The sequence below is a fragment of the Rhinolophus sinicus genome, linkage group LG06 (assembly GCF_036562045.2).
Source record: "Rhinolophus sinicus isolate RSC01 linkage group LG06, ASM3656204v1, whole genome shotgun sequence".
Classification (NCBI taxonomy): Eukaryota; Metazoa; Chordata; class Mammalia; order Chiroptera; family Rhinolophidae; genus Rhinolophus; species Rhinolophus sinicus.
The window spans coordinates 14,835,828-14,849,505 of NC_133756.1; the positions used below are offsets into that span (position 1 = coordinate 14,835,828).

Consider the following 13,678-nt stretch of genomic DNA (forward strand, 5'->3'; position numbering starts at 1 on the left):
TATGGGATTGATTTCCAGACAGCTTTGAATCTACCCAAGCAAGCTTTAACCACAGTTAAAAATAAAGCCACAGTTAAATTTCTGAGTCTGTCTCAGCATTTTATTTAAATCAATTTATAAACTTATAACGTATGTGGGGTATCTATATTTCACTCATCCATATTCAGTTTCAAACATATTTTCCTGAATATCACAATCTTAAAACTAACTTACATGGTTCTCTCCGGCTGCACCTAAGAGAATTTACCTAAGAGAACTCTGACATTTGTAGAGGCAGAAGCTTGATATGTGTTAACTCATTCAATCCTTACAACAATTCTGCCAGGGATTTTATAGGGGAGAAAAATGGTGCTACAAATGGCTAGGTAGTAGAATTGGGATTATAAATCTGGGTTATCTAGCTCTGAAGACAATACTCTGCATTGAAATACCGTGCAGATTTGAGAAGCCTGTAGAATTTTAGCCTACCGATTCATTTAGACTTTTTTTAAAAAGTGAAACCTGGAAAAGAAAATCCTAATCCTGGATATGCACTAGTAGTCTTGTTCAGTCAGGATTTATGAATGACAAGTCAGGTTTAACTACGTAGGACTTGGAAAAAGCCCTGTACCGGGTTGTTGGGAGACCTGGAGGTGGCTCCTTGGATAGGGGACGTTTAGCTTCTCAGACAAGTGGAATCGGATTAGCTGATCTTTAAACTCCTTTCCAATTCTACAATCCTTTGACTTCAAATTATGAAGCTCTGTGAACCTCGAGTGAGGCACGGGACTCTAGGCTTCGTGAGATGTCTACAGCATCAACAAGCCACCAACTCAAAGAAAAGAAGACACTCTGACTTCATGACCCATTGGAGGTCATGTACGTTAGCTCTATCTATCGTACAACTTCCCTGCATGTTGGGCTTTTAACGCTGAAGCGCAGAAGGAAATTGGACGACTTTAGGAGGAAACCCAATCTCTACCTCTGGTTTCCTAACTTCGCAAATTTCTCCGTCTACGATCTTCCTCAGGACTACAACTCCCAGCAGGCCACGACTGGGCTCAAAGCTTATTGGCGGTCCTGTCCGGATTTCTTGCGTTGTGGCCGCTAGAGTAGCCAATGGAAAGAAAAGACAATTCTGAGAAACCAATCCTGGAGAGGCAGGGCGGATCCTATCTGGGTTCCGGCTCCGGCTCCTCCCCCGGCCCACCAAGGCGGCGCTGTCCCTGACCGAGCGGCGGGAGCGAGGTGGGTCCGGGCTGGGCCCGAGGTCGTGGGGGTAGGAGGACGCGATTTCGCGGGGACCCTGAACCTGGCCCCTTCCCTCTCTTTGAGGAACCAGAGGCTATTGCTTTGCTCCCCGTACGCAGTGGCAAATAGGGCCCTGTGATTCCCACCGGCCCGATCCCTGTACCCCTCTCCCGGCCCGCGCGCCAGGCTGCTGGCCCCAGCCCTTACCCTCCGGTCTGTCTCCTGTTGGCCTTTAAGTAGTCCAGCTCCGCTGCCACTGACCACACCTTTGGGGTCAGACCCTCCTCTCCCACTCCCCTGGTGCCAAGCCCACCGGCTACTCAATCCAGCTCCTGCCCTCCAGAACGCCTGTACCCTCGGACTCCGCCATAGGCGACCCCCCACCCACAGCACACAAGCCAGCCTCTTGGGCCCCGGGCCCCTGGGACCTCTGATTGCAGCGTTTGCGCCCTGTCTCCTGACCACCTTCTTGGACCTCCGGCCCCTTTGGTCCTCCTCTATCTCTGACCCGTTATCCTGCCCTCCTGTACACTTCCCTCTTCTTCAACACCTTAGCTCTTTCCAAGTTCCTCTACTCACGTCCTCCCACCACTTCTTGACTTGACTCTAAAGAACCCGAACTTTGGCCCTTCAGATCAACTTCAAACTTGATCTCTTCCCTCTATCCCAGGCCTTTGGCCGTCAGCTTCTGACTAGCCCCATCTTCTTGGCTATTTTTTAGACCTAGCCCCTTCTCCGCTGCCTGAATCCCTTCCACCCTTGGTTTTCCTTGTACCTTTGAGCCTCCTGGGAACACAAGCCAGATGGGCTCCTTTCTCCCCCAAATCTCTGAAATGTGATATGAAAGTGCTTCTGTACTTTACCTGCCACTGTCTTCTCAGTAGATAGTGGGTTTCCCATCTCTGTGAGTCCCAATCTTGCTCACCTATCCTGCAAGTCCTAGCTTGAATACCACCTTTTCCACGAAGCTGCTCATCCCTGATCTCTTTAAGGAGACATGCCAGTGTCATCTGAACTCCAGTGACACTGTTTTTTCCTTCCTTCCTTCCTTCCTTCCTTCCTTCCTTCCTTCCTTCCTTCCTCCTTCTCTCCCTCCTTCCTTCCCTCTCTTCCTCCCTCTCTCTTCCCCCAATACTAGTGTGGTGGATAAAAGCCCTGGTTTTGGAGTGATGGATGTAGGTCCCATTTCTGCCACTCACTTGCTGTGTGCCCTTAGGCAAGTTACAATTTCTCTGAGCCTCAGTTTTTCATCTCTAAAATAAGTTGTGAGAATGAAATGAGATGATTCGTTTATAGTGCATAGTCCAAGGCCTAGCACTTGGTATGAACTTAAAAAAATGTTACCTATTATTGTTATGGTTCCCGTATAATGTGCTAGGTGAGTACGAGACACTAAAGAGTGGGTACAAAGGTGGCTAAGGCACAGTCCCTGTCCCCCCAGCACTTAACCTTCTACTGTACAACAGTTTCTGGAGTTCACAGCCTGTTTCACTGCACTGTACAATAATCTTTGAGGGTGGTAACCACAATTGTAAATCAGCTCTTATTTTGACCCAGCATTCAGCCCTGGGTAGAGTCAGAGCTTGGTAAAGTATAGGTTCTCAGAATAGCAGGATTGGAAGTGAATGGAGGCTGTGTAGCTCATTGCTTGGAGCCCTAGATGGAGTGGGCATGGGCAGGGAGTGAATTAAGATCATATTCACTCATACATTCAAAACAACATTTGAGCACTGGGCCTCATGCTGGGGAGAGATTACCAAAATGACCCTGTCCCTGCCTTCAAGTTGCTTATAAACTACTAGTGGAAACAGACATGTAAACAGATCATTGCAAATCACTAGAAAAGCAAGTACAAGATTCTGTGACGGCTTAAAGGAGGAAGTGGGCAGGAATCAAGAGGTGGCTGAGGGCAATGGGTGAGAATGGACACAAGCAAGCATGAAACAGGTTCTGAGATAGGCCTGGCCTTCATTTATTCAACTCATTCAACACGTACTTATTACGGATCTACGCTATCTGACTGCTACTACTCTAGAAGTTTGGGTTACATTAGTGAAGAAAACAAAGACACTGGCCCTCGTGGGCCTTATGGCTTAAAAGGGGAAGACAGACAATAAAGTAACAGACATAATAAATACATGGAATGTTACAAGTGTGCAACAGGAGGACTGAGTGTGGGAGGGATTTGTAATTTTGAAAAGGATGGTCAGGAAACAGTGACTATCAAGGAATAAATTGTTTCCGACATTTACTTGCATATTTGAAAGTGAAGCAAGCCTGTTATTTTTCACATTGCTTATCTAGATTCTACAAGAAACTAATGGATTGGTAAACTATAGCTTGCCTCCTTTTCTTTTAAATAAAATTTTATTGGGACATAGCCACACTCATTTGTTTATGGATTGTCTATGGCTGCTATTGCAATACAACAGCAGAGTTGAGTAGTTGCAACAGAGATCCTATGGCCCCAAATAGTTACTAAATATTTACTGTCGGGCCCTTTACAGAAAAAGTTTGCTGACCCCCACTTCTTAGAGATTTGAGGCTCTGTTCATATTTCACAACTTAGATTACATACAGTCTTGTACCATTTTTTAATTAAAACATTTTTTCCCTAACAAGATCACATAAAGGATCTTTTTCATTCTTGTATTCTCTACAGGGCTAGGATATAGTGTCTTTAACAACTGTGATAGCAGCTGTCATTTGCTGAATGACTAGTGCATGGCACACACTACACTGAGCATATTTTAGGCATTTCCTCTAACGCAAAGTCCTGCAGTGTAGGTATGTCTCACAATTTTAGTGATGTGGGAGTTGAGGCTCAGAGTGGTTGAATAATTTGCAGCATTATGAAGATAGTATGTGTCACACGTGGGTTATAACCCTAAATGTAGTCAGTGCCCCTTCCATCACTCTGTGTTGCTGTTTTCCAAAAGCACTTGCTGACGTGAAGGAATTTCCAATCTTTCATTTTCTATCATCAATGTCCTGTGATAGTCTGTGCTTCCCTCCCTCATCACTTTGTTCATTTCACTCTGTACAGTATCGTCACCAGCCCGCTCTGCCTTGTGGAATGTATTTCTTCAAGGCCCGGAGGAAACACCACGCTGTCCTCTTATCAGAAGTACTTTTTTCTTCCCCTCATTCCCTGTCCTTGGCTGTGGGACCTCAAAGGAGTCTGTGTAGCTTAGCAAGCATTTACTGCTGCTTGCATTGGTAGGCCTTGTGCTGGGTAGTGTGTGTGTGTGTGTGTGTAGCTATGTGGAACGGGGAGTCTGGTTGCTGTGTCTGTGTGTATCTGTGTACATGGCATGGGAGCATGTGGCTGTGTATGTGCGTAAGATTGTATGTGGTGTGAAAGTATAACGGTAGTGTGTATGGTGTGTGATTGTGTAGTCGTGTATGTGTTTGTATGTGGGAGGGCTGTGTCTGGTGTACTTGTGTGATATGCACATGTGTGCTGTGTGTGCTGGGACAGTGCGTATGTGTCTAGGTGGCTGTGTATGAGTGATATGAGAGTGGCTGAATGTGTCTGGTGTGTGAGTACGGCTATGTGTGTAACGTGAGTGTGTGTGTGTGTGTGTGTGTGTGCCTGTGGCTGTGGGTGGGGTTTGCGAGTGGAAGTGTCTATTGACCAATCACAACAGATCGCAGTAGGTCTTGGAGGGCTTCCATGTTAACCCTTTAGTTGCTGGATTGTGTTGAGGTCTGAGGAAGGGGAGGGGAGAGGAGGGTGGTAGAACTCTTACGAGGATTCAGAGCTGGGTCTTGTAAACAACTAGGAGAGCCTCAATAATTAGAGGTTCTATTATGTTCATAGTGAAAGCAGGCAATTAGATGGATGCTTTTAAGGAAGATTTTTCAAAAAAGATTAAAAATAAAAAGAGTTTCAGTTAACTTACAGAAAAACTGAACTGATGTACCAATATCATCTGTTGGTAGTGGACAAAGCAGTGCCTTCTTTTTGTTCTGGTTTGGTAGCTTTAAATATCTGTGGAAGTTTGTCACTTGAAAGTTAGTAGGTAAAACCATTCTATGCAAGTATTCCAGTTAATTGAACCTATTTCTGATGGATGGTTCCATGGGGAAGGTATATACCCCTTCAAATAGAACAAAAGTTTCCCTGTGGTCTGGCCTGACCCAAGGATTAAAGGTGTTGGCCATTTGTGTTCATTCTCAGGGTTCAGAGATGGGCAGCGAGAAGGAGCAGGATCCAGAACAGAACCTGCCTGAGGAAGGGGAACGGGGTAAGCCTTGGCGAGTGGATGACTCAGAGGGTTTGCAGATCCCCGATGGCGAGAAAGAACCTGGGCAAGAGAGCCAATCACAGGGGCCACAAGGGACCCAACCAAAAAAGCCATGGCAGAAAGTCACTGTCCCTGCTGGAGAGCCAGGGGACCCCATTGCTCATCCAAGACCTGAGGCCGATGAGAAGCCCTTTATATGTGCCCAGTGTGGCAAAACCTTCAATAATACCTCCAACCTGAGAACACACCAGCGGATTCACACTGGCGAGAAACCTTACAAGTGTTCTGAATGTGGCAAGAGCTTCTCCAGAAGCTCCAACCGCATCCGGCATGAGCGGATCCACCTGGAAGAGAAGCACTACAAATGTCCCAAGTGTCAGGAGAGCTTTCGGCGGCGCTCGGATCTCACCACACACCAGCAAGATCACCTGGGCAAGCGGCCGTACCGCTGTGACATCTGTGGCAAGAGCTTTAGCCAGAGTGCCACGCTGGCCGTGCATCACCGGACCCACTTTGAGCCGGCGCCCTACATCTGCTGTGAGTGCGGGAAGAGCTTCAGCAACAGCTCCAGCTTTGGGGTGCACCACCGCACTCACACAGGCGAGAGGCCTTATGAGTGCGCCGAATGTGGGCGGACCTTCAGCGATATCTCCAACTTTGGAGCACACCAGAGGACCCACAGAGGGGAGAAGCCCTACCGGTGCACGCTGTGTGGGAAACACTTCTCCCGGAGCTCAAATCTCATCCGCCACCAGAAAACTCACATGGGAGAGCAGGCTGGGAAAGATTCCAGCTGAAGGAGAATGAGGGAGAGAGAGACGTGACCTAGTGTAGGAAGATCATTAGGATCCGCTGCTGGCCCCTTGACCTCAAGCCCTTCATTCCACTTTGGAGAATGGTTTCCTGTTGCCTGTGAAGCCAGGATCTCCGGCAAGTTCTGAGAAGGGACTCTGAGTAAAAATCCTTGCCCCTTTCCAGGCCAATTTCTTGCCTTGGAAAGTCAGAGGATTCAGTCTTGGCTTCGTCTCCTTGGGGGGAAAGAGAAATTGGATAGGCTTAGTAATGCTCCTGTCATTAGGGGAACTGCCCCCGGCCTTTGAGGAAGTACCTGTAAGATGGGCATCACTGTCTGAGGTCCTCCAAGTTATATATGAACAGTTTGGGGCGCACTGCAGTGGCCTGCTAGTTCCCATCTGCTGTACCCCAACTATGCTGGGAGGTGCAGCCTTCCCAGAGGAGGGGCCTCCTTGGCCTGGAGAGGAAGTCTGAGGTCCTGCCTTAGGAATGAAAGGGAAACCCTCAGGGAGCCATGATCCAGTGTTGTGACTTGTTATCCCCACCCCAACCTGCATCTGTTCCCCAAATGACTAGCAGTAAAACCCTTCAATGAAAAGGACCTGTGTACTTATTTGGGGGCATCAAAGAAGTGGGGAGTTGGGGAGATGGTCTCTCTGCAGTGACGCTGGAAGGAAGTTGAATTTCAAGAAAGACAGAGTGGTGGTTGCTCTGAAGAGCAAAGGAAAGCAGGCTGAGTCTCCGGCCTCTGAGAAGGGAGGAGGAAGGAAAGGAAGTAACATTCACTGAGCATCCACTACATAATATTCCATAGATTCTACCCGTCACATTTACATTCTTCATTTCAGTTAGTTGTGACAGCAACCCTCAAGGGAATAAGATGAGGAAACAGAAGGGAGGTAAGGTGAAGCCACTTGTTGTGAAGTCACACAGCAGGTATGTGGTCGAGTTCAGCCTTGGGCCTCCCTTGATTCTGAGCTGATGCTCTTTTCACTACATTCACCTTGCTGACTTCTGAAGGAGCCACTTAGGGGCTGGGCTGGGACCACGTGACTGCCTGGAGGTGGGAGCTAGTATGGCCTCTTGATGGGGCCCTGGACCATTTGTTCTGTGGGAAGTCAGTGCCAACCTTTACAGCTTTATTAACAGCGCTAATTCTGTGCCTAGGAAAAATGACAGTGGCAGGGAGTAGGGGGTGAAGGGTGGGATAAGGTGAAGCCATCATGAGAGCTTTTGCCCTAGTAGCCATAGTTTAGGTCCCAAGTGTGGCACAGCTTGGCAGGAATCATGCCTGGCTTCCTGCCCTGGTTTAGGCCTGGCTCCACATGGCAGATTGCAGTGTTTTCTGCACGGAAGTTTTGTGTTCACCCAGATTTCCTCTAACAAATACAAAAGACACCTCTCTCCTTGTCAATCTGGGGTGCTGCTCCTCCAGAGTGAGGGGCCCTCCTCATTGGGAGCTAACGGACAGAATGTGAGTCTGGCACCAGGCTTAGAACTGATACCCCCCGTGACCTGACCTTTCACGTGGGACCTGCACCCACACAGGAAGGGACGTGCCAGGAGCTTTACATTCTTTATTTTGGATTCTCGTAACAACCCTGTGAAGTTAGAATTATCCACATTTGGCAGTTGCAGAAACAGGTTGATAGAAAGTGACTTGCCCAGGATTACATGGCAGATAAATGGCAAGGTCAAGAACTGAACCTTCTGTCCAAATCCAAATCCTGTATTTTATTCAACTATAAAAGTCTTCCCAAATGGTTCCCTGACATCTGTAGGACACTTTACAGTTTAAAAAGCACTTTTATTTCACATACATTTTCCAGCTCCTTGAAAATCTCCAAAATATTTTAAACTACAGTCACCCAAACTTACATGTATGAATTCCCACATGCCCTAATAATAAAAGTCACCATCTATCAAACATCTACCGAGCACCAATTATTGCACACCTGTTACCTTTGATCTCCATAACCTGCAAGCTAGCACTAGCCCCATTTTCAAGATAAGAAAATTCTGAGAGGTTTAATGACTGAGCTGAGATCCAAACCAGGTATGTCTGATTCCAAGGCCATGCTCTTCATTACATCCATGATTGAGCTGGATCAGCTGGTCTCCTGTTAGTCTAGGGAGCGTGGTATCATTATCCTTCCAGACCCAGAGCCCTAGTGACAACTACTATGACTTTTTGGGGGTCTCTGCTGCCAGTAAGACTGAGGACCAGTGTACCAGGCACCTGCTTTGATCATGGGACCTACTTGCTGGCTAATCTCATTTGCCCTTTTTTGACCAAATTCATAGGCTAGGGTTTTTGTGTTGTCCGGACTAGTCTTAACTAGTCCATTTATTCACTCTGTGACTTCCTTTTTTGTTAACTTCCTTTACTTTCTCCTTCATTCTCTTTCCCCCTTCCCCTTCTCCCTCTTCACTCCTTTTTCCTTCTTCCCTTCCTCCTCCCTCCCTCCTCCCCACTCCGTCCTAGCTACTAGGAATATTGACAATGAAGAAGACATGGCTCCTACAGTCTCTGAGTGCAGGAGATTGGCACATAAACCCAGAGTACCGATGCAGGATGACAGCTGTCATTACAGTTGTTCCCAGTGTTCTGTAGGAGCCCTGGGGAGGGTCTGAACCTGGCCTATCCTGGACATTGGGGCCCAGAAGTGAATAAAAGTTCTTCCTACAAGGAATCCCTGAGGAAAAGGAACTTCCTTCTGAACAAGGTGTTGGGAGGACACAGGTGGAAATGGCTAACTCTTTGGAGACGAGAAGGCTGAGATGATGATTGAATTTGGTCTTGAAGAATGAATCGGTGTTTACTAGGTAAAGAAGAGTGAGGGAAGGCTTACTTAGTGTTTTAGAGAACTGTGAAACATTTGATGTCTTTTAGAGTGTCCTGTGTGAGGAGCAGACGGAGCTGGTAAGGTAGATGGAGGCCAGATCATGAAGGGTGTTGGATGCCAGAATAAAGAAATTTGGGCCGTGGACTACAGAATTGAAAGCAGGGAATGTCATAATCACATTCATCCTTTAGGAAGAAACTCAGGTTAATGTGGAGGATGAACTAAAGGGGCTCACGTTAGCAGGTGCCAGTTGGGGCTCGCCTGGCCCGTAGAGAGCTCTGTATGCTTGCCTCAGAGCCTTGCCAAGTCCACAGAATGGGAGAGTCCAAACCCTCAACACAGTTTCTACAGATTCCCAGGACTTATGCTTTTATTGTCTCCTCTTGCCAGAGGTTCCCGTGGTCTGGACAAGTCTTCTGTTTTGTCCCCATTAGCCCTGTCACAGAACTGAGCACCTTCACTGGCTTCCCGGAGAAATTCCCACACCAAGCATTTTGTAAGTTTAGAATCCCTTCGAGAGCGAAATACACTTTTTTTGTACTCCAAGCCACTACTTACTTGGGTGTCTTTTTTAAAGCACATTAACCGTTTACCCTAACTAATACTTAGAGATAAGTTTCTGCCATGATAAGACTGTGGCACATCTTACTATATATGGTGTCTTACTATTGCCTTTAGTCATTTTTTCTCCACATTTTAACATATTAATCATTGGGGTGTGTCTAATAATTGATGCTGTTTTAGATAAATGAAATATCACGTTACAAGAAAGAGACGAGGCAGGGATCTCAACAAGATGGCGGAATAGGAAGTCCCAGTCTTCACCCTCCACCAGAGACACTGACTTAACAACAATACATGGACCAAGATACCTTTATGAGAACTCCACAAACCCACAATCCTGCACAGCTCAATTCAGTTTTCTTCTTCTTGGGGCGATGGGGGAGTGGGCAGTGGGGAGAAGACTGGAACATGCGTCCAACGTTCTGACTTTTCAGAGGGCTGCCTAGTTTCTGTCTTATCTGATCTGGGGTACCGATGGGGAGCCAAAATGGTCTGGATGCCACTGAGCACAACATACTTTTGGATGCTGCTGAGTGGGATGGCTTGGGGCTGTAGCACCAGAGACTTTGCAGTACCACAAACAGACACCAGAGGGAGCAAGAGATATGGAAAAGAAACCTGAAAAAAGAAAGCAGCAACCTCTCTAATTGGGAAATTAGCCTTACAAGCTCAGAAAGCTCATAAGCACCAAAAAAGTTTCCCGAGGTCCCCAGAATCTCAAGCCAGGCTGATTATTAAAGGTCTTCCCCTGCCTGAAGCCAGTCTATTTAAAATCAGGAAAGTGATACATGAACAAAATGTGGACATAACAAAAAGATAGGAACTATAAAAAAGAATGAAACAGAAATCCTGGAGCTGAAGAAAACAATAACTGAATTGAAAAATTCATTACAGGGGTTCAACATCACACGTCATCAAACAGAAGAAAAAAATCAGCGAATTCAAAGACAGGTCATTTGCAATTATTGAGCCAGAGGAACAAAACCAAAAAAGAATGAAGAAAAGCGAAGTAAGCCTAAGGGACTTATGACATACCATAAAGCAGACCAATACAGGCATACCTCAGAGATATTGTGGGTTTGGTTGGTTCTAGACCACTGCCATAAGGCGGGTATTGCAATAAAATGAGTTGTAATCTTTTTGCTGGTGGAGCTTCTTGCCTTCAATTTGTAAAAACAAACAAACAAACAAACAAAAAACACATCTGTGAAGTTCAACGAAACAAAGCACAATAAAACAAGGTATGCCTGTCTATGCATTATGGAGTTCCAGAAGAAGAAAAGAGGAAGAAAAGTACAGAGAGCTTATTTGAAGAAATAATGGTCAAAAAACTCCCAAAGCTGAGGAAGGAAATGGACACCCAAATTCAAGACACGTAAAGGACTCCAATTATGATTAATTCAAAGGGGTGCACATCAAGATATATTATAATCAAACTGTCAAAACTCAAAGATAGAATCTTGAAAGCAGCAAGAGAGAAGCAACTTGCTATTAATATATACAAGGAAGGTTCCACAAGATTATCAATGTATTCTCAGCAGAAACCTTACAGAACGAAGTGAGTGGGGTGATATATTCAAGGTGCTGAAAGGGAAAACAAAACTATCCACCAATAATACTATACCTGGAAAAAATTGTCTTTCAAATGAAGGAGAAATAAAGACTTTCCCAAATAAACAAAAGCTGAGGAAATTCATCAGCACTTAGGCTTGCCTTGTAAGAAATGCTAAAGGGAGTACTCAAGTTGCAACAAACGAATGCTAGACAGAAACATGAAAGCATATAAAAACATACAACTTGTTGATAAAAGTAAAAATATAGACAAATGGAGAATACAGTCATGCACTGCTTAACGATGGATAGTTGTTCTTAGACGTGCATTGTTAGGTGATTTTGTCATTGTGTAACCATCATAAAATGCACTTACACAAACCTAGATAGTATCGCCTACTACACACTTAGGCTATATGATATAGCCTATTGCTCATAGGCTACAAGCCTGTACACCAGGTTACTGTACAAAACAACATGAGATTAAATCAAGCACAAGCACAAGACAAAATGATCTAATAAGAGACTCAGTAAACATGAGATGTATGAGGCTGCTGCCAAGGTAACATGGCATACTGTTTTACAGTAAACATATTTTTTAATAAGTAGAGAGAGTATACTCTAAAATGATGATTTTAAAATCTCATATAGTAAATAACGAGCCAGTAACATAGTTGTTTGTTGTATTATCAAGTGTTATGTACTGTACATAATTCTTGATATGCTATATTTGTATATGCTGTATTTTCATGTGACGGGCAGTGCTGGTTTGTTTACACCAGCATCACCACGAACACATTAATAATGCTTTGTGCTATGATGTTGTGATGTTGCTACAATGTTATTAGGTGATAGGAATTTTCCAACTCCATTATACTCTTATGGGACCACCATTGTACATGTAGTCATTGCTCATCGAAACATTGTAATGTGGCACATAAGTGTACCTTACTATTGTAATGGTGTTGCCAAAAGCACTTTTAATTCTAGTATCGAATTTAAAAGACAAAAGCATACAAATATATAAAACTATGTTTATGGGTACAATTTATATGAAGATGTAATTTGTGACATCAATAACAAAGTGGGGTGGAGAGATGCAAAAGAGTTGGGATTTTGTACACTACTGAAGTCAAGTTGTTATTGGCTTAAAACAGATGATAAGAACTATAAGATGTTTTGTGTAAGCCCTATGGTAACCACAGGGGGGAAATATCTATGGAACGAAAGAAAATGAGAAAGGAATCAAAACATGTCAATACAAAAAAAATCAACAACGCACAAAGAAGGCAGAAAGAGGAAAAGAGGACAAAGTAACTCTCAGACAGACAGGAAACAATGAACAAAATGGCAATAGTGAGTCCTGCCCTTTTAGTAATTACTTTAAATGTAAATGGTAAACTCTTCAATCAAACCACATAGAGGAGCTGAACAGATGAAAAACAAAACAAAACAAAAACTCTATACCCAACTGTTTATAAGAGATTTACCTTATATGTAAAGACACACATAGGCTGAAAGTGAAAAGAAGGGAAAAGATTCCATGCAAGGTACTGGCATAAAAACAGACACATAGATCAATGAAAGAGAGTAGAGAGCCCAGAAATAAATTCGTGCCTATATGGTCTTTTAATCTATGACAAAGGAAACAAGAATATACACTGGGGTAAAGACAGTCTATTCAATAAATGGTGCTGGGAAACCTGAACAGATACATGCAAAAAGATGAAAATGGACCACTTTCTTACTCCATGTACAAGAATAAATTGAAATGGATTAAAGACTTACATGTAAGACCTGAAACCATAAAACTAGAAGAAAACATAGGCAGTTTTCTTCTCAGACATTATCCTAGTAATATTTTTACTGATATATTTCCTTGGGCAAGGGAAACAAAAGAAAAAATAAACAAATGGGACTACATCAAACTAAAAAAAATTTGCACAGCCAGGGAAACTATCAAGAAACAAAAAGACAGCCTGCTGAATGGGAGAAGATATTCTCCAATGATACATCTGATAAGAGGTTAATAATCCAAAATCTATAAAAAAAAGCTCATACAACTCAACATCAAAAAGACAAACAATCCAATTAACAAATGAGTAGAGGACCTGAACAGACATTTCTCCAGAGAGGACATACAGATGGCCAATAGATATATGAAAAGATGCTCAATGTCACTAATCATCAGAGAAATACAAATAAAAACCACAATAAGAAATATCACCTCACACCTGTCAGAATGGCCATCATCAATAAATCAAAAAACAACACGTGTTTGTGAGGATGTGGAGAAAGGGAAACTTCATGCACTGTTTGTAGGATTGCAAATTGGTGCAGCCATTATGGAGGTTCCTCAAAAAAATATACAACTACCTTATGACCGAGCAATTCCACCCCTGGGTATTTTTCCGAAGAAGTCCAAAACACTAATTTGAAAAG

At 44.1% G+C, this 13,678-nt stretch overlaps 1 protein-coding gene across 1 annotated transcript; it reads left to right on the plus strand.

Annotated features, from left to right (window-relative positions):
* Positions 1-1,162: 1,162 nt before the first annotated feature.
* Positions 1,163-6,873, plus strand: ZNF691 (zinc finger protein 691). Its single transcript, XM_019751036.2, has 2 exons — positions 1,163-1,227; positions 5,414-6,873. Exon 2 carries the CDS (start codon positions 5,423-5,425, stop codon positions 6,275-6,277), a length of 855 nt encoding a protein of 284 aa, XP_019606595.1. The 5' UTR covers positions 1,163-1,227; positions 5,414-5,422; the 3' UTR covers positions 6,278-6,873.
* Positions 6,874-13,678: the final 6,805 nt, after the last annotated feature.

Coding starts and splice junctions, on each gene's coding strand:
- ZNF691 (XM_019751036.2), top strand. CDS start 5,423: ATGGGCAGCGAGAAGGAGCAGGATCCAGAACAGAACCTGCCTGAGGAA.